Source organism: Eretmochelys imbricata, chromosome 2 (genome assembly GCF_965152235.1).
Source record: "Eretmochelys imbricata isolate rEreImb1 chromosome 2, rEreImb1.hap1, whole genome shotgun sequence".
NCBI lineage: Eukaryota > Metazoa > Chordata > Testudines > Cheloniidae > Eretmochelys > Eretmochelys imbricata.
In genome coordinates, this window is record NC_135573.1 from 10,172,511 (window position 1) to 10,198,622 (window position 26,112).

Here is a 26,112-nt window from a genome sequence, read left to right on the forward strand (position 1 = left end):
AGCAAGATATACCTAACCATGAGTAATCCAGGGCACAGCACTCCCATATTTTCATTCATAAGCAGAGAATAGAGACTGGGTAATTTTAAATGAAAATCACAGAATTTTTGTCCTCCAAAAAGTTTGACCCCAAAACGATTTACAGCCCTACATGACATAACTTTAGTGGAAATCCAGCGTTTTGTAGTCTGCATTTATTTAAATAAGAAAAGCCTCCACTGTATTTCCATGTAATTTTCACTGGAGTTAGTAGGCATTATGTGCAGTGGAAAATGGACTCCTCCATACACATTCCTAGCTGAGGGAAGTAGAAGACAGATCTTCTTTCATTCTTTGTTGGTCTATCCATGACATCAGAGGAATTTCCTAACGGAGCTGACCTTGTGGTCTTGGGATCAACCATAGCCATTGTTTCAGGACTGCCTATCTGTTGGTCTTTCTAAATGTTTATTTGTCTCAGAAGTATAAGTACAGTGGATACCTGGGTGTGTGAGGAAGGGAGTGATAAATTAAGTTTAAAAAAAAAGTCTTTTCCCTAAAGCTTTTGTACAATTTAAAAAGAGCCCTCCATGTACTGTTTTTAACTCTAATAAAAGGTAAATTTGTTTATTGCTTCTTCTATCAGCAGAAGGGTATCGAAACCAGTCTTCTTTATTAGCTTTCTGTATCTTAAATGCAGTGTTTAAGGAGCTCCAGTAATTGGCCCCATTTGCAGGCTTGGAGATGGAGCCAAGTACATATAAGCCTTTCTCAAGCAGGAAACAGGAATTAATGCGCAGCATTTCTCATCCTGTGGTTGAAATTTTTGCTGTTAGGAAGAAAATACAATAACAAACGACTTTGCTGCCTCTGAGAGAATTAAAATGCAGGTTTTCCAATGTTGTGTTGGGGAAATGGTACTATCAATATTTATATAAAGCATTTTTATGTGCTAGCAGAAAACGGGTAGCTGAAAAACAGTTCTTTAGAAGCTACTGATAGTTTCAGTATCTGTACTTGCAAGAGCATGTTACAGGAACTGGGGATGTGAAGAATGGAATGGAATGAAATCACATCTCTATTAGTCAAAGTGTAAATTTTTTGATGGTACTTTCTTGCCTTTAGGATGAATTTAATCCTAGGCTGTTTGAATTTATAATGCTCTTATAAACAAAATACAAAACCACATTGTTCATTCCTCTAGAAACCTGATGTGCGGCTCTCCAGAGGCAGCATAGACCGAGAGGACGGGAGCCTCCAGGGCCCGGTAAGTATGTATGTGTGGTATCTTTTCAGCTATCAACTCTTTCTCTAGGTCTCTGTAGAACACACTGCACATTGCCCTGATTATGGGAGGCGAGTTAAAGTTAGCTAAATGTTTCCATTATTATTACGTGGGTCTAAAAGTTTCCAGAGGCTTAGCTTCTACGGGAATGGCAGCAACAGCAAATTTGTTCACACAACTGTTTGGGGTTCTTTTTCTTGGTGCTGCTGTTGAAACAAATGCCTGAATGTTTTAGCAAATACACTCTGATTATTTTACAGTGTACATGGGATGATTAGCCAAGGCTTTTATTTAAAAATAGGGATAGTTTTGCTTAGATTTCTGTCAACAGGAAGCAAGATTAAATAACCTATGCGGATGTTTAAGTAACTGAAGAGCTTTCTCATAAGTAATATAAGTCTTGAGTAATGCAACAACAACAATCTCTCTGGGGGTAAATGAGCTACTAGAAAACAAATGGGGCAGATCCAATATTCATTCATTTACTGCCAGACAACAGCTGCAGCTATGATATATTCTCACTCACTGACTTAAGTCATGTCTTCTGTGTTTAAAAAAAAAAAAAAAAAGGGTCTCAAATAGTTTCACTTCCTTTGTCGTCTCTGTACCACAGAAATTGAAAGTAGGGGGTTGTGCTGTGTGTGTATGTGTGTGTGTGTTAATGGTTTCATTGGACTGGTTGACGTAACTTTTCTCTAGTGATTGCCTTCATCAATGTTTCTCTAAATTCATATTTTTTTAATTCGCCTTTCTCATTAGTTTGAGCTGCTCTTGTAAAATCCAAATTGTTAAATACAGTAGAATCTCAGAGTTACAAACACCTTGGATATGGAGGTGGTTGATAACTGAACAAAATATTGCAGTGGTTCTTTCAAAAGTTTATAACTTTTGAACATTGACTTAATACAGGTTTGAAACTTTACTATTCAGGGGAAAAAAATGCTGCTTTTAACCATTTTAATTTCAATGAAACAAGCACAGAAACAGTTTCCTTACCTTGTCAAAAAAATTTTAACTTTCCCTTTATTTTTTTTAGTTTACATTTAACACAGTAATGTAATTACTGTACAGTATTTGCTTTTTTTTTTTTTTTTGGCGTGTCTGCTGCTGCCTGATTCCAGTTCCAAATGAAGTGTGTGGTTCAAAACTCTGCGATTCTATTGTGCTCATTCATCACTTAAATATTATAGGGGAGAGGGACTTTGAGACAGATCCACAAAGGGATTAAGACACCTAACTGCCACTTCAGGTACCTAAATCCAAAATTTAGATCCTCAAAACCCCTGCCCAGCTGCTGCCTATCTCTGTAGACACCTAAATTTCTGCTGGTAAAGTGCCCATGGCATCTAAAGATCTGCCACTTGACATGTGCACAGCAGCCTCAGTTTAGGCACCAGGTCACCTAGCACACACTTAAGCCCCAGTGGGAGGCGGTGGGAGAGATGGTTCCTTGTAGTTTTTAGCCTAGTGGTTAGAGCACTCACCCACAATGTGTGGACACCGAAGTTCAGTTCCCCCATCCCCTTTAATAAATTTTGCTTCCCATGGCTGCTTGATCCCAGGATGTCTGCTTGTGCCCTAAATGAGAAATGCACTATATGTAAAACTCAAACTACACAGCCCTGCATTCCCAGATGAGATGAGGTGGGGAAATTATCCCCATTTTAAAGCAGGGGGAGCTGAAGCACAAAATGATAAAAGCTAAACGTGTCCACTAATTTTTGGTGCTCAGCTTGAGACGACTAGAGCTTGATTTTTCAGAATACTTAGAACGCAGCTCCAGTGGGCTTCACTTGCAGTTATGAATGTTCGGTACTTCTGCAAATATGAGGCAGAGACCCAGCATGGAAATTTTCAGACCACATGGTTAAAATTTGGCCAAGTTTTAAGCAGCTGGAAACAGGGTCTTATAATGGAAAGTGTTAGACAACTTTAACTATAGCTGTCACTGCCATCTCTGCCTTTAATTTTAATACCATAAAATTGATTTCTGCGAATGTTGCAACCTCTGATTTGGTTAAATTGAGCTTTTATAAGGCAGCTGGTATAAGGCAGACCTGACAAAACTTCTTTTGGATAAATACTGCATTGCTGTCTCTAGAGCTGCTTATCCTGTTAGCTTTGCTAATGGAAGGATGATCCATTCGCTGGGGCACTAGCCTGGAACTCGGGAATCCCAGGTTCAATTCTCTGCTCTGCCACAGACTTCCTGTGCAACCCTATGCAAGTCCTTTAATGTCTCTGTTCCTCAGTCCCCGTCTCCAAAATGGGGGTAATAGTTCCCTACCTCACCAGGGTGATGAAAGTATAAATACTTTAAAGATTCTGAGGTGCTCAGTTACTACAGTAATGTGGGCCATGTGAGTACCTAAGAGAGAGATTTGCAAGCACAGATGTTCTCTAACACACACCCCAAAATCAAGTTTGATTGCTGAGGTTACACTAGTAACAGCTAATTTGGGCATGTGAATTAATTAGCACTCTATGCAGTGATTTATACTGGATTCATCCATAGCTAATGGTGAGTTCGTGCAAGAACTCACGTGTCTTTGCACAAGTTTAGGTGAACCCTCAGTTCTCAGAATTAGTTCTTTTTAAAGTGTTGAAAATGCAGCTCCCTTAGATTTAATGCAATTGAGACTTTAAATCTCTTTCCAGTCTTTTTACCGTATAGATATGCAGCCTGTTTCAGAATAGTTTTCACTTAATAAATAAATGTCCTGTTGAGATGTTTTATTGCTGTGCTTACTGAGAACTGTAGCTATGTCAACATTTTTAATTTGCAAAAGAAACCCCAATCTGCAGAAGCTCTTTCATAAAACATATGAGTGTATTTAGATTGTTGTTTTTCAAGAAGGCAACTGCAAGTCTCATATAAAGCATTTGTTCTGTTCTGACTAAACAGATTTCCCTCTGACTTGACAGTAAGCTGTGTAAATATAATTAGCAAGGCAACTCATTTCAATCCAATATAAAGAATTTCCAAATTAATAAGTAGACTATCTTTTATTTATTCTGTTTTTACTGTGAATTTCTAAAAGTCTGCTTAATCTGATTTAAACTATAGCAATAGAAAAGACCCTAGGCATGCAGTCTTCTAATTGTTCTGCTACAATTTTTCTTGTAACAGCCACAACTTATTTAAAAATTATCTTTGGATAGAGAACTAAATATGTGGTAAATGTGCCATCCTATTTGACTAATGCCAGTATCAGCCTTGCAAGGACAAACTATTAGTAATACAGATAAAGGCCAGTGTGGTTGTGAGCAGCAGAACACAAGATGAATGAACGTTTTTATCCTAAGTAATGTTATCTGAAATTGTAGTTGGAAGCAATATGTGTCTCGTGATACCTTAAAGTAATGCGGGGGGAGCAGGGGAAATACTTTTGGAATGTCTGTGACTGGAAATCTTAAAGAAATTGGATAACTCTAATGGCTAAGCTTACAACAACAAATCTTTCAGATGAGGATCCTGAGTTATAAACACCGTAATTGTAATGACTAAATTTTCTTTTACAGGCTGGTAACCAACACATATATCAGCCTGTGGGTAAACCAGGTGAGCCATACATTTACTATATAATCAGCATGAACACTCAAGTTCCTGATCCTTGATGCATTTCTTCTCATCTCAGAAATTGCATTTATTGCCACAGTAGTAAATAATAATCTAGGCCAGTATTGGATACCCTGAGGTTAGGCATCTAAATACAGTTTGGCATGATTTTCAGAAGTAGTAAGCACTCACAACATCTATTGATTGTTTTGGGAGGAGTCCTGGCTGATTTAATTTAAATGCCAAACTTTTGGCCACAGAATTTTCAAATTTGTGGCTGAGATTTTTGAGCTTTATTAAAATGTTCATGTTGTTATCTTCATTGTTTCAAGGCTTGAAAAAAGACTGTGGGATCTTTTAGTCTCTGACTTCCTTTAGCTGAAATAAAGATAAGAAGCATAGTTTGGCAGATGGAGTTTTCATAAATGGAAATAGAACAAGCTTATTCAATGTGCTGAATACCTTCCCAAAATGTTATAAAGTCAATATAATAAATTTAGTCCTTTTGTAAGGTGTGCAAAATATGTTGTTAACTAGATCATGCAGCTCCGCCAAAGAAACCACCTCGTCCTGGAGCCCCCAGCCATTTGGGTAGTCTTGCCAGTCTCAACAGCCCTGTGGACAGCTACAATGAAGGAGTGAAGGTACATTGCTCAGTGTCAAATGAAGTATGTTTTAGCTAATTGCTCATTATGCACCAAAAAAAGAACCATCAGCAGTTACTAATGTGTGAGCTGATGCTGAAAGTGAAAACAAAATTGAAGCTTGTAACTGAATACGTTGTCATGGGACATATTCACACTCGCTGTTTGCTACTGTGGTTTTGCATCTCCTTCCAGTCGGACCTTGTTTGGAACAAGAATTCCTGAAAATAATACTCTCCCTCCCCCATCCATCTCCCTTCACCTGCCGTTGTGCTTAGTTGGAATTTCATTTGGCCGTTACTTCCAGCTTGAAGAGCAACTGATATGTGGGGTACAAGAGACCATTCTCACTGCCCATTCTCCCAGCTTATCAGAGTGATGTTAATTGGTGGAAAGCAAATAGCATAACCACAATTCTACTTATTTCAGTAATCGTATGATTATTTACATAGTGGTTAGGTGTCCTAGGCACTGTGGTGCATGCCTCTGCTCATTAGGATGCGTGGGACACTCGACTTCTTTTCTTGTCCCCCTCTCTGCTGTGATGTTCCAGCATGCTTCTTGCTGCAATGTCACAGCTGCCCTAGAGCAGTGGTTCTCAATCCGGTCCACCGCTTGTTCAGGGAAAGCCCCTGGTGGGCCACTCCGCTTTGTTTACCTGCCATGTCCGCAGGTTCAGCCGATCGCAGCTCCCACAGCCCATCCCTCGGCCCACGCCGCTTCCCGCAGCCCCCATTGCCCTGGGGTGGCGAACCGTGGCCAGTGGGAGCCGCGATCGACCGAACCTGCGGACGCGGCAGGTAACCAAACCGGCCTGGCCCGCCAGGGGCTTTCCCTGAAAAAAGCGGCAGACCAGCTTTGAGAACCACTGCCCTAGAGCCCTGATAGGGGGCTGTGGGGAAGGGCCCAGTAAATGGTGCATTTAAGTATATTATGTGGTTTTTAAAAGATTTTCTTGTTCACTGTTTCATCTCTAATAGAGATGAAATAGCAACATAAGAAACTGTACAGAACTGCTCCATATACTAAACAATCACCTGATCCCTTCGTCCCCCAAGCGGGATTCCATGGTGGCTGTGACACTGCAAAACTCTGCACTCTGGAGCATCCCAGTGGAGTGGATGCTGCAGTTTGGCCTAAAGCACAAGAAAGCTGCATGTGCTAAGTGCCCCTTTTCCAGGGGCTGATGTAAATGGGATTTGTTTCTTAACATACAGGTCACCTTTAAACATGTCTGTTCACTGCTTTTGGGGATTTGTTTGCCTTGCAAATTATCAGGAAGTTGAAACTCAAGTGGCCTCTGTGCCTCCTGAAGTGGAAGAGGCTGGAACTGTTCTCAGTGGGAGCAGTTTTTCAGGGGCAATATATGATACTGCCTGAGAACTCTGGGTCGGTGATATTGTAACAGTGAAACAAACTTTATGCAGTGCGGTGTTTTATTCCTGACATCCTTTCATTTCATCTCTGGAGTAAAATATGGCACCATGAAAATTCGATTTCTCCTGTTGTAATATTACTGACCCAGAATCCTTAGGCAACAGCATTCCCTCCCCTGCCTCCACTTTCTCAGCTGATGCCATCAAGAGTGGCCACAGAGGTGATTTTTTTGTGCTCCAACAATATCCTGAGAGAAAAACGGTGAAGAAGATATTATAGCACTGCTAAACTTGCACTGTCCAACATAAGCTCCCACAAAGCCATATAAGTTATGTGCTGCCATAATACAAATAAATGATGATATAAAGCAAGGACAACTGAAGTGAAGTTTTACAAACATGCCTCAAGGGAAAAGAGAAACTCTCAGTTATCCAATCCTAGCCTTCCCAAGTCTGCAATGAAGACCTGGATTCCCTTGCAGAGGTGGACATCGCTGGTATGGTTAGTGATATCTGTTTTATAGTTTTAAAAAAAATATGGAAACCCAGTTCATCCCCAGCTGGGAAATACAAAACAAACCATCGAAGTCGTACGCTTAGCAAAAATGGACTATTTCCACAAGGTTCTTTCTCTCTGTTTTTTGTTCTGAGATTATCTGAATGCTTCAGAATCAGCATAAATGAACAGAACTGGCCACTTAGAGCTAGATTGTTTATTATAAAATGATGCCAGTGCTTTTCAAGTTGCCAAACCTCAGAAAATGTAAAAAGCAATAACAGATGTGTTACTAAATTCGGCTTTTCTGTCTAAAATTCCCCTATAAATACTAACATTTGATGCACGTTAAAAACATTTGCAGAAAAAATATGCCTTTGACACCTGGGCCAGACAAAAACTACAATGCAAAGGTAATTGGCGACGTTAGATTTAATAAAAGATGCACAGACTCTCAGTGGCTAGAGCTATGGGTTTCTTTTCAGAAGAAAAATAGTTTCGTGTTAATTTTCTGCATTGAGAGTCTGTTTTTCCTGAAACTGGTTTCTCTTACCTTCTTTTGGGAGGCTTGTATTTGAATACAACATGGCTTTGTCAAAGTCTTCCAAGTTAAAAAGATGATTTTCCTGGGGTCATTAGTGCATAAAAATATGATAAAGAAGTGAGTCTCTTGCAAATTGTGCTGGTTGAACTTTTAAATTCCTAACTCCTTTTTCCATAATGCCAGAATACAAGTAAAAATGACAAGACTTGAGGTTCTTAATCCCTGGAGCCTGTGGAGAGAGAGGCATCAAAAAAATGTACAGTATACAGTTACTTGTTCAGGGGAAGTCAGCCAACCATGTGAAGATAACCCTGGCTGTTTAGTTTGCGGTGGAACAGTGTTGGTGTTGGCTATAGAAACAGCAAAGAGAAAAAAATTAAGTATCAAGAATTACAGATACCCTTATTCTGTGATTCCAAGACCCAGCCAAAGGAATCAAATGGGTTGTGTGTAATCAGTCCAAAATGGTCTCTCAGTAGTTTGTAACCACAGTCTTAACCAAGAATCTTCATGAACAAGAGCAGTACAGTTAGATGACTAAATATTTCCCACTATGAGGACTTCAAAAACAAATCTTCAAGCAAGAATTATGCAACCTCTGCCTGAGCTATCAAGCAATGGATTATTAGCCATGTTAAAAAATACCAGCACTTCACCTGGTACGCTTTCCTACTATGAAAAAGACCCCTAACTCCATTTACCACTTTGCTATTTGCCAGATTGGTTTGTTCCTGTCAAGCTTTGCATGTCCTCTTCCCCATTTATTTTGTAAAATGTAAGCATGAGTGCATGGCAAATAACTTCATTTCCTGTGCTGGGGTGCTAAGAAGATTGCTCAGACATTATGCTTCCATAACAAATGGACCAATAGCTAACATGAGCCAGCCAAAATTGTTATGAATGCATTTTTGTTGCAGGCTTTTTTTTTAACTGATCTCTAGTTACTGCACTTGTTTTGTTGGGGTTTTTCCTGCTGCATTTTATTAATACTGTTTTTCTTTTTTTCCCTTCCTTTGGTAAATTTCTTTAACCTTCCCACATATTCTGCTCAACAATAGCCATGGAGGGTAAGCACAGAGTGTGTGTTCGTGGCGTGTGCGTGCTATTCACAAATGGCTTTGCATGTGACTTGACAATAGAGATGATTTAAGTGTTTAATTTCTACTACAGTGTCACTGAAATGTATTAGAATCCACACAACCTTGCACCACCAGCATAACCAATAACAATATTGATTTTCCCATCAATGTAAGAGATGGATGCTTTATCCTTGTATTTTCTATCAGCACCTACATAGCGGAATGCAACAAAACTGGATTACTCTGTGCTAAATCCTGGATTCCTTACTCAGGCAAAGTGCCTAGGCATTTCTATGGCCTCATCACTGTAGTATGTGAGTGCTTCCCAGGTATTTAAAAATACAAATTAGGGTTTGTTTTTTTTTCTTTCCACTCTATAGACTTACGCTTAAATAGCTTTTTGTTTGCTTTTTTACATTTGTGTGTGAATGGGCATGAGAATTATTGAGGGAAAGCTAAGCAAGGAAATGAGTTTTGCATTTTACTTTGGAAGTGGTGAAGGCCATAGTCGTTTTTCTTTTCAGGGACTAAGGTCCCTAGTGTGAGCCGAGCTCCTATGAACAGTCCTCCTCCACCTACTGTCATGAGCCTCGTGCTTCCTGTGGAATCAAGCTGCCATGGTTACAGAAGGAGTGGCAATCTAGGTAGCTGGGGTCAGTTTCATGGAGGGCTTTGAATAGCAGGATAGAACCATTGAACTGCACTCTATTCCCTGGAGAGCCTGTGTAGAGAGCAGAGCTCTGGGGTAATGTGTCTCCTCAATGAGCTGTGTTGATACACTTGATGGAGTGCTCTGTTTTATACCAGTTAGAGCTTTTTCAGGGTCTGTGGCTTCATTCCTAGATATAGTGGGTTGTCATAATCAAACCTGGAAGTCTCAAATGCTTGGATCCCTGTGACCAGGTCTCTGTCCAACAGAGCAGAATACTACTCAGTTGCAGATGGAAGTGGACGTTTTTTGTTACAAAATGGCACTGGTCATCCAGTACCATTGAGATATCTAAAAAAACTTCAAGGTTGTGGACTAGCTTTACAATCTAAGGGCAGATGCTGTTGAGAGTGGGGGTTTTTACAGAGGAGCCAAGTATTTCGAAGTCTGTTCCTCTTCCTATCAGGATCACCTCAGTCTTGCTTAGATTCTGCTTTAGCCTAGCTGGGGATCTATGGGAGTTTTGCTTGAGTTAAGGATTGCAGGATATAGCCTGGTATTTCTCTGATCTACCAGAGAGAAAATATTTAAAATGGTTGAGTCTTAGCTGCATTGGCAGCGCTTTAATCCTGAGCATGTAAAATAAATATATTTTCATTTTCCTTCATGTTCCATGTGGATTCCGCTAACAAAATGTTTGGTAATATAAACTGCAGTACTCTTCCTCTTTGCTGCTGCATATGTTGCTAACAACTTATCCTTGACATAGGGATCGAAACAGTTGTCTGAAAATTTGGGCTCTGATACTCCATTGTCTTGAGCTTTGTGTTATTATTTGCACCCAGGCAGACTAAGTAAAAAGTGGGTGTAAAGCAAAGAATTATGATTTGGCAGTGTGCCCCATCTATTTGCACAGGTGTAAATGACTTCATGAGGTGCAAGGCAGTGAAGAGTCAAGTTCTTTATCTTTCAGGAAAAACTGTATTTTTGACCATGCAGGTAAATGTGTGAATTACCAGTTCCTGTATCAAAATAAATATGATCTAAGTTTTTGCTGAGAAAATGAGGGGTCTGAAAACCAAGTGGTCAGGTTGAACAATTTGCTCCCTAAAACTTGCACCACGAAATTCATTCCTGCCTTGAAGGTGAATTCTTGCAAAATTTCAGAGGGAACAATCTCTGCAGTTGAGAACCTCTGAGGAATTTTAAACATGCTGTAAATATTTTTCGGTACTTCTCATTCCCAGATTCTCTCAATGCTGCTTGTTCTGTTTAGCGAGTCATAAAGGGAGCTCTTCAAAGAATTCATGGTGTAAAATTCCTTCAACTTCATTTCACTAACCAAACTCAGTCGAAAAATAATTAGACTTAAATACCTTCAGATTTGACAGCAATGCTTAATCAAAAAGAACCTTGGGTACATTTTCAGGGGGTGTGGAGGGAAGGATCTTTCTTAAATCAGCAAATGACATCCTGGAGTTCTATTGAGTTTGTGAAGTAATCTAGCACCATCTCTTGGGGAAAGAGAGGAAAAACAGCATCTTTTTTTGCTCTTAGCTTCAGCCACAGGAAATCAGCCCTCCCCCCACTGCCAACTTGGATCGTTCCAATGACAAGGTGTATGAGAATGTAACTGGACTGGTGAAAGCTGTAATAGAAATGTCCAGTAAAATCCAGCCTGCCCCTCCAGAGGAGTATGTGCCCATGGTGAAGGTAAGAAGATGCCATTTTCTTCAATCATTCTTTTATTTCTGTCCTGACTGGCACCGTAGTTGTCAGTGCAAAAAATAGAACAACTGCGTAACACTGGAAAGCTTGTGAGCAGAAACACACCTGTCTGAGTCTGTGCATGCATTATTTACATTATCAGGACAGGGGTGCTTCGAAGGATATTGAAAAATCATTACCATCAGTAATCGACGCAAGACTGTCTATGATCATGAAGAATTGAATGTGGTCTGCAGCAATTTCTTTACTTTTTACAAAGAAAAAGTGGATTTTTTTTAAATCGACCTTTTGACAAACTTCAGCCACTGTCAGTTTGCTGTGTATATGTGTTTTCTCTGGTTAAGCCATTTTTCCATTTTATGGAAGCAAAAAATTCAGGGTAGAATTTTCAAAACTGCTTAGCAGCATTGCTCTGCTCTCATTTTGGTCAGTGGTCAAAGCAGTTAGGTCAATACTGAGAGCTTTTGAAATTCTCAACCGAAATCCTTCGACATCCACAATAATTTTTAAAGATGTAATAGGTGTTTGGTTAAGAGATGTAAGGACATAAATGACGTACCTAAGATGAAGGAAATAAAATAGTGCTGAAAGGGCATAATCGAATCGGAAAGTATTGGAACATTGTTGTGCTGCACTCTGTCCTGTTACAATGTCACTTCGATTTTTTTATTTTTTTTTATTTTTTTTTTAATTTATTAGGAAGTTGGTTTGGCACTACGAACTTTACTGGCAACAGTAGATGAGACCATTCCAGTGCTCCCTGCAAGCACTCACCGAGAGGTATGTAAGGATTTGCTCATATACGATTCAGTACATTAAGTGTCAAGTCATTTTCAACTAGGTAATTATCGGGACATGTATTGTATCATGAGCTTTTATAAATATTAAAATACTAGATCCTTTTAATTTATTCACATACTGACACATTTCTTCTTCAAGTAATGTTCTCATGAGTGCTCCATTTCAGATGCACATGTGCCTTGAGCCCTAAATTGGAAATTTTTCTGCTAACAGTGCCTGTTTGGCCTACACTTGTGCCCTATGCCTCCTCGTGCAGGACACCAAGGCTATATAGGGATGTTCAGGCAAACCACCCTCAGCTCTGTCTCTGCTGCCTTGGCCGGAGACAGAGCTTGAACGTGCTCACCTTGAGCGTACCTCGGTTATTTCATATTCTTCTTATAGATGTTCGTTAAGTTTTGTTAGTATGGTTGTTAATAGTAGTTATAATTACTTAGTAAGTGTTAGTAGTGAGAGGATACTTTGTTTTTTCTTCTCCTCTCTTTTTTCCTTGGAGAGCCTTGTCATCTTGGCAGGGAATGACTGGGTTGCTAGGCTTCAGACGGTCCCTCTCATGCCAAGAGGCCATATCTGTGAGCTGTGGTTGATTGGGGGAGTCCCATGTCTCCCAAAAGTGCAATTTCTGCCAGCTCTCAAGTCAAGGACAAGGAAGAACAGGGAGATTAAGCTCAGATTGTTATTGATGGAGCACTCACTTTGATCAGCATCTGAATCAGGTTAGGGGACCTGCCCCATGTACATCTGTCTCTGCACAGATCCAGTGACCTTGGCACAGGCTTCTCCTAAGAACAGGAGGTCATTGGGGGCTTCTTAGATGGCTTCCAAAAAGAGACGTATGGACTCTCATCTCAAGGAGCCTACTCCAAAAAAGCCCAAATCCCATGTAAAATCTATAGCCTTCAAAGCTTCGACCTCTCAGCTTGGTACTGTTGACTTGAAGAACTCCTCCTCCGAGGCCAGCAGAGCTGGAAAGCCCTGGAGCTTGAGAGAGAGACATGGCTCCAAAAGGGCTTCTGTACCCTCTATCCAGGGTCAAGGAGGGCAAGCATAAACACCCTGATCTGGTACTGTCAGACTCAGTCCCACTGTTGGCACCTGTCCATTCACCACCATCGGTACTGAGCAAGCAACACTGCCAAACTCCATTGACACCTACATCAGTACACCTGCCATTCATGGTACCATCATCTTTGGCTACCATGTCAGTACCAAGTCCCTACTCAATACTGCAAGAGTGCAGATATGTGAGAGACCTGTCCATAATGGATGTGCCAGAATCCCCACTCCACATGGGTATCGAGCATCTTTTGGTACCAAGACCACAGTCTCAAGACTGATACCATCCCTCAGAACTGCAGGACTCTCCACTCCTTTCTACGTGGGCTCCTCCACTGAACGATGTTGAGGAGCATTAAGGGGACTTCCAGTTGGTTTCTTCTTTCAATCTAGTGTCCCCAACATATCCTGTCAAGAACTCATTCTTTGACAGTCACAGGGAAGATCGCAACTGCCATCAAAGGTGATGGAACCAACTCTGCATGCCACCCCCACTCCTGTATGGGCTCCCTCTCTGGTGGCGATACTGGGATCCCTGGACTTCTTACCAACAACAATTCTCCAGACCACCAGTACCGTCTCAAAGGGAGGCTAGGGTTGCTCAGTCTTCTCCTCCCCAACCACACAGGAGGAGACATTTGAGGAACAGGAGGCCAGGGTGGATAAAGAGGCCACCTATCAAATGCCGATCTCATCCTTGTCTCCAGATGAAGCTGTTGTGCCTACACCACCTTCCATGGCTGGTGATTTTCAGCAAGTTCAAGATCTTATAAAGAGGATAGTTGACATTCTTCAAATTCCACTCGAAGAGGTCAGGGATTCACTACTCAAGCTGTTGGATATCCCACAGTCAGGAGCACACTCCAGGGCGGCATTACCCATCAGCAAAGATCTTTTGGATCCAGCAAAGGCTGTGTAGCAAACAACTGCTACTATTCCACCAACGTGTAAAAGGGCAGATAAGTATTATATTCCCCCTAAGGACTCTGATTTCTTATTCTCCCACCCTCCACATAACTCTATAGTAGTGGATGCAGTAAACAAGCAGGGCAGGCAACGCTTCTCCAGGTCTGCTCCACATGACAAGGACCAAAAGAGACTGGATTTATTTGGACGGAAGTCCTGTTCATCAGCTACCCTGCAATTCAGGATCGCAAACTATCAGATGCCAAATAGTTTCACAGACTAGAATAGATTGATGGTCTTTATTGAACACCTGACATAGGAACATAGAGAGCAATTCCAGTCCTTCATTTCAGATGGCCAATTATTGGCCAGGACCTTTCTTCAAGCATACCTGGATGTTTTGGACACTGCTGCCAGATCCATCTCCACAACAGTAGTTATGAACAGGCCATCATGGCTCCAGCTTTTGGGATTTCAGGAAGAAGTACAGAACACCATTGAAGACTTCCCCTTCATTGGTCATAAGCTTTTCTTGGAGACCACAGATGAGTCCTTCCATACACTGAAGGACGCTAGAGCCATTTTACGTTCCTTGGGCATATATACACCTACAAATATGGAACCATTTAGGTCACGAACTGCCCAGAGGCTGCATCCTGCTCAGTTCTCTGGATTCCATAGATCCACCAAACCCCACAGGAAAATACATAAGTTTCAGAGGAAGAGGGATGCCCACCGACCCTCCACAACCACACAACAATGTTCGAAGCAGCAATTTTGATGGGCCAGTCGAGGGTTCAGATGAGTCTGGTTTTACAGCTGCACCAATTTGCCCACCACGCTCCCTTTAGGGACCACATTTCCTATTTCCAGCATTCCTGGAGATGGGCTACTACAGATAGGTGGGTCACAGAAGTCATAACATCGAGCTATACTGTCCATTTTACAGCACTGCCTCTCTTCAATTCCTCATGGGGTTTATATTAAGACAGGAGATGAACTGTCTTCTCCTGTTAGTAGCAATAGAGCCAGTCCCTCCCCCTCACAGGGTCAAGAGGTTTTACTTGAAGTATTTCCTCAGACCAAAGAAGGATGGAGGGTGGAAGCTGATCTTAAATCTAAGACATCCAAACAAGTTTGTAAAGCCTCAGAAGTTCAGTATGGTGACTCTGGCAGCGATATTTCCTTCACTGGAGAAGGGGGATTGGTTTTCGGCCCTCGACCTACAAGATGCCTATTTCCATATAACGATACGCGCCGTTCCCACAGGAAATATCTACAATTCACTGTAGGTGAGGATCATTTCCAATACAGAGTATTTCATTTCAGTTTATCCTGTGCCCCAAGGTTGTTCTCCAAAGCCCTGGGAATAGCGGCTGCTTACCTCCAACAGGAGGACATCCTAGTCTTCCTGTACCTTGACGACTGGCTACTCAAGAGCCATTCTTACAAAGCAGTTCTGTCTTCTACCCAGACAGCCCTTGCTCTTTTCCAAGAGTCGGGTCTTCAGCTCAATATAAGGAAATCCATGTTAACCCCCTAAAGAAGATTCAGTTTATAGGGGCTTCTTTGGAATCATTGACTGAGGGTTTTTCGTCTCTTAGATATGTTCGTAACTTTGTCAGATTTGGTATGGACAATTCAGGGGAGTCCTTGGACTGCTATAAGGAACGGTCTTCACTTCTGGGACACACGGCAGCTTGCACTTAGATGACCGACCACACAATGCTATGCCTTCGCTGCATTCAAGGTTGGCTCAGAACAACCTATTCTTCAGTCAGACACACCTTGGACAGGCAGGTGACAAGCTAATGTGGTCTTGGGATGCATCAGGCGAGGTATTTCCAGTAGAGATAAGGAGGTGTTAGTACCGTTATACAAGGCACTGGTGAGACCTCACCTGGAATACTGTGTGCAGTTCTGGTCTCCCATGTTTAAGAAGGATGAATTCAAACTGGAACAGGTACAGAGAAGGGCTACTAGGATGATCCGAGGAATGGAAAACCTGTCTTATGAAAGGAGACTCAAGGAGCTTGGCTTGTTTAGCCTAACCAAAAGAAGGTTGAGGGGAGATATGATTGCTCTCTATAAATATATCAGAGGGATAAATACCATGGAGGGAGAGGAATTATTTAAGCTCAGTAGCAATGTGGACCCAAGAACAAATGGCTATAAACTGGTCATCGGGAAGTTTAGACTTGAAATTAGATGAAGGTTTCTAACCATCAGAGGAGTGAAGTTTTGGAATAGCCTTCCAAGGGAAGCAGTGGGGGCAAAAGACCTATCTGGCTTTAAGATTAGACTTGATAAGTTTATGGAGGAGATGGTATGATGGGATAACATGATTTTGGCAATTAATTGATCTTTAAATATTCATGGTAAATAGGCCCAATGGCCTATGATAAGATGTTAGGTGGGGTGGGATCTGAGTTACTACAGAAAATTCTTTTCCTGGGTATCTGGCTGGTGAATCTTGCCCATATGCTCAGGGTTTAGCTGATCACCATATTTGGGGTCGGGAAGGAATTTTCCTCCAGAGCAGATTGGAAGAGGCCCTGGAGGTTTTTCGCCTTCCTCTGTAGCATGGGGCATGGGTCACTTGCTGGAGGATTCTCTGCTCCTTGAAGTCTTTAAACCACGATTTGAGGACTTCAGTAGCTGAGACATAGGTGAGAGGTTTTTCGGAGGAGTGGGTGGGTGAGATTCTGTGGCCTGCGTTGTGCAGGAGATCGGACTAGATGATCATAATGATCCCTTCTGACCTTAATATCTATGAATCTATTATGCTCTCCTTCTTAAATGAGTCATTCTCATCACCCCCAACTTACCCAGACAGTTCTAGTTTCTGAGTCCCCTACACATGTCCTCTCAGTCGCCGATCAAAATTCAGTCCTTTTCCGATCTCCTGACACAGGAGAAAGGCAGAATCCATGTCTCTTCTATCCTTGAAAGTTCTGTTCCTGGTAGCCATCACCTCAGCCAGGAAGGTGTCTCAGAGTACTGATGACAATCCACCTTACACCATATTCCATAGAAACAAAGTCATAGCATTTACATCCTAAGTTCATCCACAAAGTAGTTTCAAAATTTCACACGAACAGTCAATTCACTTACCTGTGTTTTTTTCCAAAACCACATGCATCTGAAAAAGAAAGTGGATGTCATTCCCCCAACACGCGACAAGCCTTAGCCTTTTGCCTGCAAAGGACAAAAACAATCAGAAAATCTCCCAGATTGTTTATAGCTGTAGTGGAAAGAGTTCAAAGTCAAGATATATCTTCTCAGAGAATTTCTAAATAGATCTCGCACTGTGTCTTACTCTGCTATAAGCTAACATTCTTCCCCCTCATGGAGTGAGGGCTCATTCTACAAGAGCACAAGTGAGTCAGGGTTAAATTTTTTCCCAGGTCATTGTGTCTGTGCCTGCAAAATCTGAATGAACAGGGGTTCAATGAGAATGGTAGAAGAATATGATTCTTAGAGTATGAGAGATGCTTAGCGACTCTCCCCTTCCAAATGTTTACTTCACCTGCTGTGTGGTTTGTTAAAATATCTGTAGCTTACACCTTCGTATTTATTGTATTTTATTATTGCTTAGATAATCAGTGTTAAGATAATTTTAAGAAAAAGGCCTGAGAGAGGATGATTTAGGAACCTGGAAACAGATTTAGGAATCTGATCTCTGTGACCATAGGTGCTGGAACTAGGGGTGTTGCTGCAGCTCATGGCTTGAAGTAGTAATAACGACCCAAATACGTGGTTTCCATCTTCAGCATCAGCACTATAAAAATTGTTCCAGCACCACTGTCTGGGACAGAGGTTCAAATTCAGCACTAGTGAATAGTGTCCTCTAGTTATTAACACTAGATGGCTGTTCAGTGGCCTGGAAGAGCGAATTCTTGGTCTAGTTTGTCGTGGACAAAGCCCATTAGCTGCTGGAGTCCACACAACGACTACTACCCTGCCCCATCCAGCGTGTTGGCTACAGAGATGGAGGCCACAAGATGGTATCTGAAGTATAGGTTTCACCAGCAAAGAAGGAGCGCTGCCTTAGGGGGAGTACGCTGCACGGTTAGGAATTCCATCGTGAGTGTGATACCCCAGATTTATTTGCCTCCTCTGAAATGCTGCCTGCAGGGCCTGACTGAATCTTGTATCTTTCCAGATTGAGATGGCACAGAAGCTGTTGAACTCTGACTTGGCTGAACTGATTAACAAGATGAAATTGGCACAGCAATACGTCATGACTAGCCTGCAGCAGGAATACAAAAAGCAAATGCTCACAGCTGCTCATGCTCTGGCTGTGGATGCCAAAAACTTGCTGGATGTTATTGATCAAGCCAGACTGAAAATGATTGGTCAGTCCAGACCCCATTAAACACTGAGGAAGAATTTTTTGTCGTTCTTTTTAGGAATATTGCTCATGTAAGGATGTTATCTAGCCTTCCACCAGCGGTGAGGATTAACCCTGCATAGTCCTGGATTTCCAGTGACTCCTGCTTCATCAGACCTGATTGACAGCTGTTGGTTTTCTCTCTCTCTCATTATAAAAGTTTAACCAAGTTTTTACCATAAAGCCAAGATGGTCTGGGATTCAAAATGTGGCATTATCGCAGAATGAAGTTTGTACAGAAGCCCTTGGGAATCGTGACTGGGGAAGACAATTACATTTTACATCATCACATAGGATGTGTGTTACCTAAAATTGCCAAGGGGTTACAATCTCAGAGCCAGGACTGTCCGAGCTGCAGATTGGAGAAAAATATTGTGAGGTGAAGAATTCTGGGAAACCTCAGGGCTGAGAATTCTTGCCCACAGTATGCAAGCTATCCAGACTGGAATTTTTTATTAGAACACTTACGTCGCAATATGCTAATCACGATTTACAGAGAAAGAAAATAAAAAAGCTATATTTTCAAGACTTCAGTCATTTCAAAAGAAACTAAAGCCCTCTTCATCTTTCTGCCTTTTACTTTTATGTGGATGTGTGAAACATTTGTTTGGAAACTAGCTGTAGAACACAACTGAAAACTCTTGTATGTCTTTTCACCAGAATAACTTGCCAGTTTTTTGTAGCAATGTTATTTTCCTTGGAAGCAAAAAGCTGCTTTGTACCAGAGCAACTCAGAGCCGCATTTAGAAGAGAAGTTCTGTAACCATATGTGTTCCCCATTTTTATATAATTTATACAGAAAGATTAAAGCCATGTTGAATATTTTAAATCCACTGTAGTTAACTAACCCATCTTTGAGTCTATCTTGCCTGGGAGGAGTTACAGCAGAGCAGTGTGAATGTTTTCTTTGATTTTTTTTTCCAGTTACACCATCTGTTCTGTTAAATAAAAACCACCATGCTCCCTTTTGTTTGATGGGGGTTATAAATTATTCTCAGGAAGAATATAATGAACTGTACAGTTACTTTGACCTATTAAAAAGGTGTTACCAGTGAAGTCCTGGCTGTAACATTTCTTCCTATGCTGCAGAGCACAAAGCGTTTTGGAGGAGTTTTCTGACCTTGCTTTTTTCATCAATCGTAAATTTCAGCAGTTTATGTAGACTTAAAAAAACAGAAGGGCACTGTTGGGAGGAAGGCCAAAAAATTGACCTTATGATAAATCCTTTCACGTTAAGGTACACACAACTCTGCAGAGCATTTCTCCACCCAAACCTAATGTTCAGGGAGGAAAAAATTCATTCCTACAACCTAGTTCCCAAAAAAAAGCAACAGATAGCTTAAACTAAGGCAAATAAAGTTTTTCAGCAATATATAAACCTTCAGTTTCCCAGTTCTTCACAGGTTCCTGTCCTGGTAGCATGGATGAGCAGCCATTTTCTCCCCTCAGAGCCCATTCCTCAGCATTCCCATCTTTTGATATGCTGGCTTTAAGGAACCCCTAGTTGTTTTATATATGCTAAAATCTTCTCACTAACACCACAAAAACAAAAAACACCCTAAGGCACATCTCAGCAAGTGAAATTATGTGGAGTTTCTAGGCCAACCCATTTAGGACTTGAACCCTACAAAATCGTTAAAAACAAGTGAACTTAATGTAAATTATCAAAATACTATGCATTTCTAATTTTGTGTAACCAAAACGTCTCAGAACTGAAATGTCAGGAAGATAAAGTTGAAAATTGGGCTATTTCTGAAAATTTCAGCTTCCTCCTTAACTAGGGATGGGTTGATTGCTTTTCCATTCAAATACATTTTAAAATAGGATATACTTTCTTCAATTGTCAACTTATTTGTAACTGTGGCTGTCGCTTAACATAGTCCATGAAAGTTACCATTCTCCTGCTATATAGACATGAATTCAGTCAAGAAAAAAAGAATTGAGCCTGCATTGAGGAAAGCAACAGATTTTGAACACCAAAATACCATGGAAACGTAGGTTTGTTTTAACTTCTCTGCCTATTTCATTGACAGATGGCGTGCAGGAGCATTTCATGACTCCTCTGATCTTTGTCCAACTTCTTTGCTGCTTCAAGCTAATATGCTCAGGCAGCTCAGTGCTTAACCCAAGACAAATTGAAATCCAGTACTGTGAGAGTGGTGGGATTGAGTGCAGAGCATAAACTGAAAGATGGCTGACAACTCAGGACTAGTCAGAGATACATTGTGGTTTCTGACTTCATCTGAAACTCCTGCACACAGACAATAAGACAAATTAAAAAAACACAGAATCTCACCTAAAATTGGTATTTCAGAATTCAGTGTTTTTTAAATGAGGTAACTTCCTGGCCCAAGTTACCCCCCAGGGGGTAGTCACAGATGTATCTACTTACACAAGTAGAACATGGGATGTGCTGTGGATAAATGAGCTGTCTTTCAATTTTAACAGTTGCGCTATTGTTTTACCTTGTTAATTACTTTATTTTAAAAATATCTTTTGCTTTTCATACAATTGAATTTCTGAGTGAAAGATTTAGGAATTACGGATGGGCTCCTGTGAAAAATGAGCCAGTTTTTTTGAGCTACTTTCCGTTGTTTGTTTTTAAAAAAGCAGATACTGAAGAAAAACAGAAGGGGGACCCTATGACAGAGAGCTCTTTAGGATTTCTGGAAGTTAACCTGAAAAGATTCATTATAGAACTGCAACTTGAAAGTTTTGGTTCAGTTTGTGGCCATTTATTTGAACCTTTCCTTGTATTCAGAGCAATTGCTTGGTGTTGTAAGGAAGGATTTTGGCTTTCTTCCTACATGATCTAATCCAGGGATTCTCAAACTGGGGTCATGAGGTTATTATATGGGGGGTTGCGAGCCCTCCATCCCAAACCCTGCTTTGCCTCTAGCATTTATAATATTTTTTTAAAGTTTTAAATTTATACTGGGGGTTGCACTCAAATTTTCTGTGTGAAAGGGGTCATCAGTACAAAAGTTTGAGAACCACTGATCTATAGATTTCTTAAAGAATTGAGGTTGCAAAGTGAAATTCAAGTCAGTTGAACAGGGGTTCTCCCCACTCATTCAACAGGTGAATATTTTAAGGGGGTTGGATGTTCACAAAATTGCATTAATTACAGAATAACTTTGTATAAAAGTTCAAGTTGCTCTCTATGATACAGAAAACCATTGTAGCTACCTGATCCTCTGCAAGAGGAAGCAGAGTTTTGTACAGAAATTTGAATTGGTCTAAAAAATGCTCTTAGCTTTAAGTATTGTATACTAACTCCGATAAATTCCTTTTGAGAGAATTTAACCAACTTGCCAGCTTTAATGAAAGGGGGAAGGAGGCACAATACAACTTCATCTTAACTGAGAGAAGTGTGGGTCACATTTATTAGTTCAGAGTTATGGTTTAACTTAAAACTAGGCTGTACAAAACATTGAATAAAACAGAAGCTTCTTAGGGGATTAGTAGGCCCTCAGTGTTTTGTCCTAAGCTCCAGCCTTTGACATCTATTTATGATGAAAAAATGAAAACACTGGTGTAGATGTGAGTCGAATATAGCCCTTGTATGTGGGTGTAGTGTCATGGAAGGACTACAGGGTGATGTATACAGTAGCCGCCTCTTCATTCATACATACGGTGAAAGTTCACATGGGCTCTGTCCAGGACCTGATTAAGGTATAAGGAGATTGACTTTTTTTGGTCCAATGGCAACTATTTTATCATTCACCCTCTATTGACCAAAGTCTTAGTTTCAATCACTTTCAGAAAAGGAGGCAGCAGCCCTTCATCACCCATAAACTAAATTTCTACACAAGGCCAGGTGCAGTACTATTATCAAAAAAGCAAGATTAAAGCCAGATTTTTTTTCCTGCTGCTCGAAAATGCCTTGGCTGAATGATTAAACATCTGAGTGCAGTTCTACTGAAAAAAGGGGGTGATTAGATCAAAGAGGAGAACCATCACTAGTCCTAATCATCCTCCTTAATTTAGCACCCCTAGTATCATGCATATTTTAAAGAGTAATGCTCCTGGACAGGCTGAAGTGTCATTTTACTAGGACAGTGACCACTACAACTTCCCCTGCACAAGCTGGACCTGAATGTGGTGGCAACTTCAGCTAATGTCTTTAAACTGCCACAGCACTTAATACAAGAACAGTTTTATGCTGTCCTTACAGTGGGTCTTAAAATGTGAGTAAAAAGTTTTCAGAGAAAATCAAGTTGTGTACAATACAGTAGTGACTTTTGGGACATGGGAGGATATAGGACCAGTCTGATGACTTGTGTTTCCTAATCCCCTCTCCACTTTTAAGAGATCAAAAAAAACACCCCCTCCTCACATTCTTTAAAGACCAGATTAAAGAGTGTTTTGTTTTATTACAGATGGTACAAAAAGTCAGTTTAGTCAAAGAGACCAAAACCCATGTCATCATCAGATTCCTCAGATTCTTCTTTCTTTTCTTCCTCTTTCTTCTCCTCAGCTGAAAAAGAAGAAAATGGTTAGCATCTCATCCTGAAAATTTGATATTACTGAAAAGTGATGTAGGGAGACCTAACTAACTAAACTCCACAAAGTTTGAGATACAAGAATCAAATTACATTGGAAAGGTAAAGTTACAATTGTGGTGATTCAGGAGCATGCTAGTACACCACCTACAGATAATCTAATCCACATCATCATCAATGCCCTTACTCCATGCAGTGCTTTTGACGACCAACATTGGAAGAAAGGGAGCTAAGGCACTGCTATTAGCATTATAGTAACAAGCCCCCCTCAATCCAAAAGATGTAAGTTTACAAGCTAGAAATATTCTCCTTTTCCAATTATGAAAAAAGTTCTGCCCTTTAACCTAGTCAGATAACAGTATAGTTTTGCAGATTGAGTCCATACATAGACCTTGGAGACAAAAGAATTTAAAAGTTTACTGTAGCAAACCACACAAATTTCCATTTGCAATCAACAGTATTTCCTAAAGTTAAACTCCTTTCCTCTCACAAGTTCACCCATATTAAGATGTTTAAGAGCACAAAGCAGTTGTAAGTATTCAGAAAAGGTACAGCGGTGAGATACTTGACACTGTTTGTACAGTAACAGCATTTTGTACACCCATTTCTTCCACACCCATCCAAGAGCTCACTTACCAGGGGCAGCACCACCAGCAGGGGCAGCACCCCCTGCAGGAGCAGCAGCAGCTGGAGCACTACCAGCTCCTACATTACAGATCAGGCTTCCAATGTCAATGTTAGCTAGAGCCTAAGAATATTAAACATTTATTAGTACATTTTACAAAAGTTGCACAATTTACAGCTGTTCCATTATTGTAAGGAAATTTAAAATTGGCATAATTCAGCTCTTTATCCTTACCAGTTCCCAAGTTAGATTTAATCAGGCATTTACTTACTAATGTGCATGGGATGCTATCAGTCTGGTACTGAATTACAGTTGCTCTATCTTCCATGTCAATTTACAAAACAACTTTATCAAAACAATTCAGCAGACACTTGAGACAGCTACTGAATTTTGATCAAACCAAGTTGTTAACTGAACATCTGTCATGCCATCTTTAACATTAACTGTTCTAAGCAATTTTCTTCTCCCAGCTTGATCAAAATTTGGCTAAAAGATTCAGTGCACAATAAAGGAATGAAGCTGCACACGTCAGAATGCATAATTTGGCTTGAAGTACTTTTGACAAGCGAAGAGGCAGGAGAAAGAACAAACCATCCTGAGTCCCAGATCCTTGATTAAGTTTCCAGGGTAGTATTTAGAAAAGTTATCCTTTCACTTGTAGGCCTAGTACACACATTGGTAAGTCAGTTTGTTTCTCTATAAACTCCATGTCAGTTCCTTTTCAGACTGGATCTGAAAATAAGATGACCAATCCTAACCTTCAAGGACATTGAAGTTTTTTCTATTAGAGGTGTACACTGCAGTCAGTGTCTCTATTTTGCTAATATTTGCCTCCACCACAGTACTCAATGCTGATAAATGCTTCATTTGCTAATTGGGTTATCTGTTTGCTGCCAGTTTGGTATTTCATCAAAGGAAGAGTATTCTCAAAACATTAACCCCAATTAAATAATTATTCACAGTAATTTTATAGATATCTTGAGATCCATCTTAGTGACCCATGTCAGAACCACCTAGCTTTTGTTTTGTGATCTGCAGACTACTCACAAGGCATTTTATAGCTGTGTCCAGGCTGCAGGCATCTGTGGCAGGTGCTATGCTTGGATCAGACTTAAATACTTTGTTTAGCCACCTTTCTGTTATTTCTTACCTTTGCAAACAGGCCCGGCCAGAAAGGTTCAACGTTTACTCCAGCTGCTTTAATAAGTGCATTAATTTTGTCCTCCTGAAAAAATTCATTAAGAACATTGTTAGAACAGAAACTAAAGAGTCATGCACAATGCATATACTTCATGTCACTGTAGCCCAGTCTCACAACTGCAAATAATGTCAATTCCTCAAAACTTTTGCAAACTATGATCAACTACCTTGAATATAATAATGTGGACAGAGACCAGACTTGAGTGCAGAGATTCTGCTCAGTCCTTGAAACTGTGAAGTGCGTCGACAGCATGACCAGAGCCACTCACACCACCTCAGTTTCCCTATCTGTAACACGGGCAGAGCGACACTGATCTCCTTTGCCCACCCCTCCGAGGGCTGCTGCCCAAGAGCCCTACCTAGGAGCCAGGCGCCACTTGAGCCTCGAACGCCAGCCTAAGGAACACCCACGTCCGGGCCCGGCTGGTCCCTGCCCGTTCGGGCTCGGGGTCAGGCCGCGGCTGCCGGTGCCCTGGCCTCTCCCCCACGCCCGCCTTCCTGACCCGCCCTGGCACAATGGGGGGGGGCCCCCTCGGGCTCGGGACCATGGGGGGAGGGACGCACGGCGCAACTCCGCCCCCCCTCGCCCCCCGGCCACGCGGGCTGGCATCTTTCCACGGAAGCCCGCCCCGCCCTCGCGGCACAACGCGGACCCCGGGCGGCCGAGGAAGGAGCCGCGTCGCTGGGCCCCGCCCCCCCGTCAGGCTGAGGGGGCACCGACCCCCCCCACCCGGGAGGACGCGGCGGGACTCCCCGGCGTCCCCGTCCCACCCAGGCAGAGGAGCTGCCCCATCCCCGCGCCGCCGCCATCTTGCGGCGCGTGGGGCCGGCCTCGCTCACCGTGACGGTGACCTCGTCGTCGTGCAGGATGAGCGCGGCGTAGATGCAGGCGAGCTCGGAGCTGGAGGCCATGGCTGAACGGGCGGGTGGCGGTGGGGCGCGGTGCTAGTCGCCGGGATGTAACGGCCTTAGCTTCAGCTGAAGGACACAGCACCTTGGGCCGCCAGAGAGACGAGAGAAAGGGGGTGTTTTGGGGAAGTGTTTATATATCCAGCCTTAGCCAATCACAGCCCAGAATGAGATCTCTCCGCCAGTCAGTCGAAAGCTGGATATTCTTGCCCAATCACAGAATGCATAGTCCTAGCCAATCAGTGCTCGGCCCCGCCTCTCGCGGGAGTGACGGACACTCACGGAAGTACCCGAGGACAGCCGAGCAGGGAAAGGTGTGTGCAGAGCGACCCCACCGCAGCCGCTAGGGGGAGCAGGAGCGAAGTGGAGGGATTTCCT

The 26,112-nt window shown here is 41.7% G+C and overlaps 2 protein-coding genes across 6 annotated transcripts in view; one reads left to right on the forward strand and one right to left on the reverse strand.

Annotated features, from left to right (window-relative positions):
- The window catches only part of PTK2 (protein tyrosine kinase 2), a 385,991-nt gene extending 366,440 nt beyond the window's left edge, over positions 1-19,551 (forward strand). For all 5 annotated transcript variants that reach the window (XM_077809747.1, XM_077809744.1, XM_077809746.1 and 2 more), the window contains 6 exons: positions 1,184-1,246; positions 4,787-4,826; positions 5,361-5,467; positions 11,169-11,324; positions 12,039-12,119; positions 18,268-19,551. In XM_077809747.1, coding sequence (XP_077665873.1) covers positions 1,184-1,246; positions 4,787-4,826; positions 5,361-5,467; positions 11,169-11,324; positions 12,039-12,119; positions 18,268-18,480 — 660 coding nt within the window. In that variant the 3' untranslated portion in view covers positions 18,481-19,551. The remainder of the gene's footprint in view (positions 1-1,183; positions 1,247-4,786; positions 4,827-5,360; positions 5,468-11,168; positions 11,325-12,038; positions 12,120-18,267) is intronic.
- Positions 19,552-22,851: 3,300 nt separating this feature from the next.
- Positions 22,852-25,849, reverse strand: RPLP1 (ribosomal protein lateral stalk subunit P1). Its single transcript, XM_077809750.1, has 4 exons — positions 25,666-25,849; positions 24,776-24,850; positions 23,637-23,748; positions 22,852-22,975 (listed from the first exon to the last, which is right to left on the reverse strand). Exons 1-4 carry the CDS (start codon positions 25,735-25,737, stop codon positions 22,896-22,898), a joined length of 339 nt encoding a protein of 112 aa, XP_077665876.1. The 5' UTR covers positions 25,738-25,849; the 3' UTR covers positions 22,852-22,895.
- Between the last annotated feature and the right edge of the window lie 263 nt (positions 25,850-26,112).

Bases quoted from the DNA above. Each gene is read 5' to 3' on its own strand.
- RPLP1 (XM_077809750.1), bottom strand. From the start codon at position 25,737: ATGGCCTCCAGCTCCGAGCTCGCCTGCATCTACGCCGCGCTCATCCTG. The intron at 23,749-24,775 runs GTAAGAAATAAC...TAATATTCTTAG, and splicing joins GGCCGGGCCTGTTTGCAAAG to GCTCTAGCTAACATTGACAT. The intron at 22,976-23,636 runs GTAAGTGAGCTC...CTTCTTTTTCAG, and splicing joins TGCTGGTGGTGCTGCCCCTG to CTGAGGAGAAGAAAGAGGAA.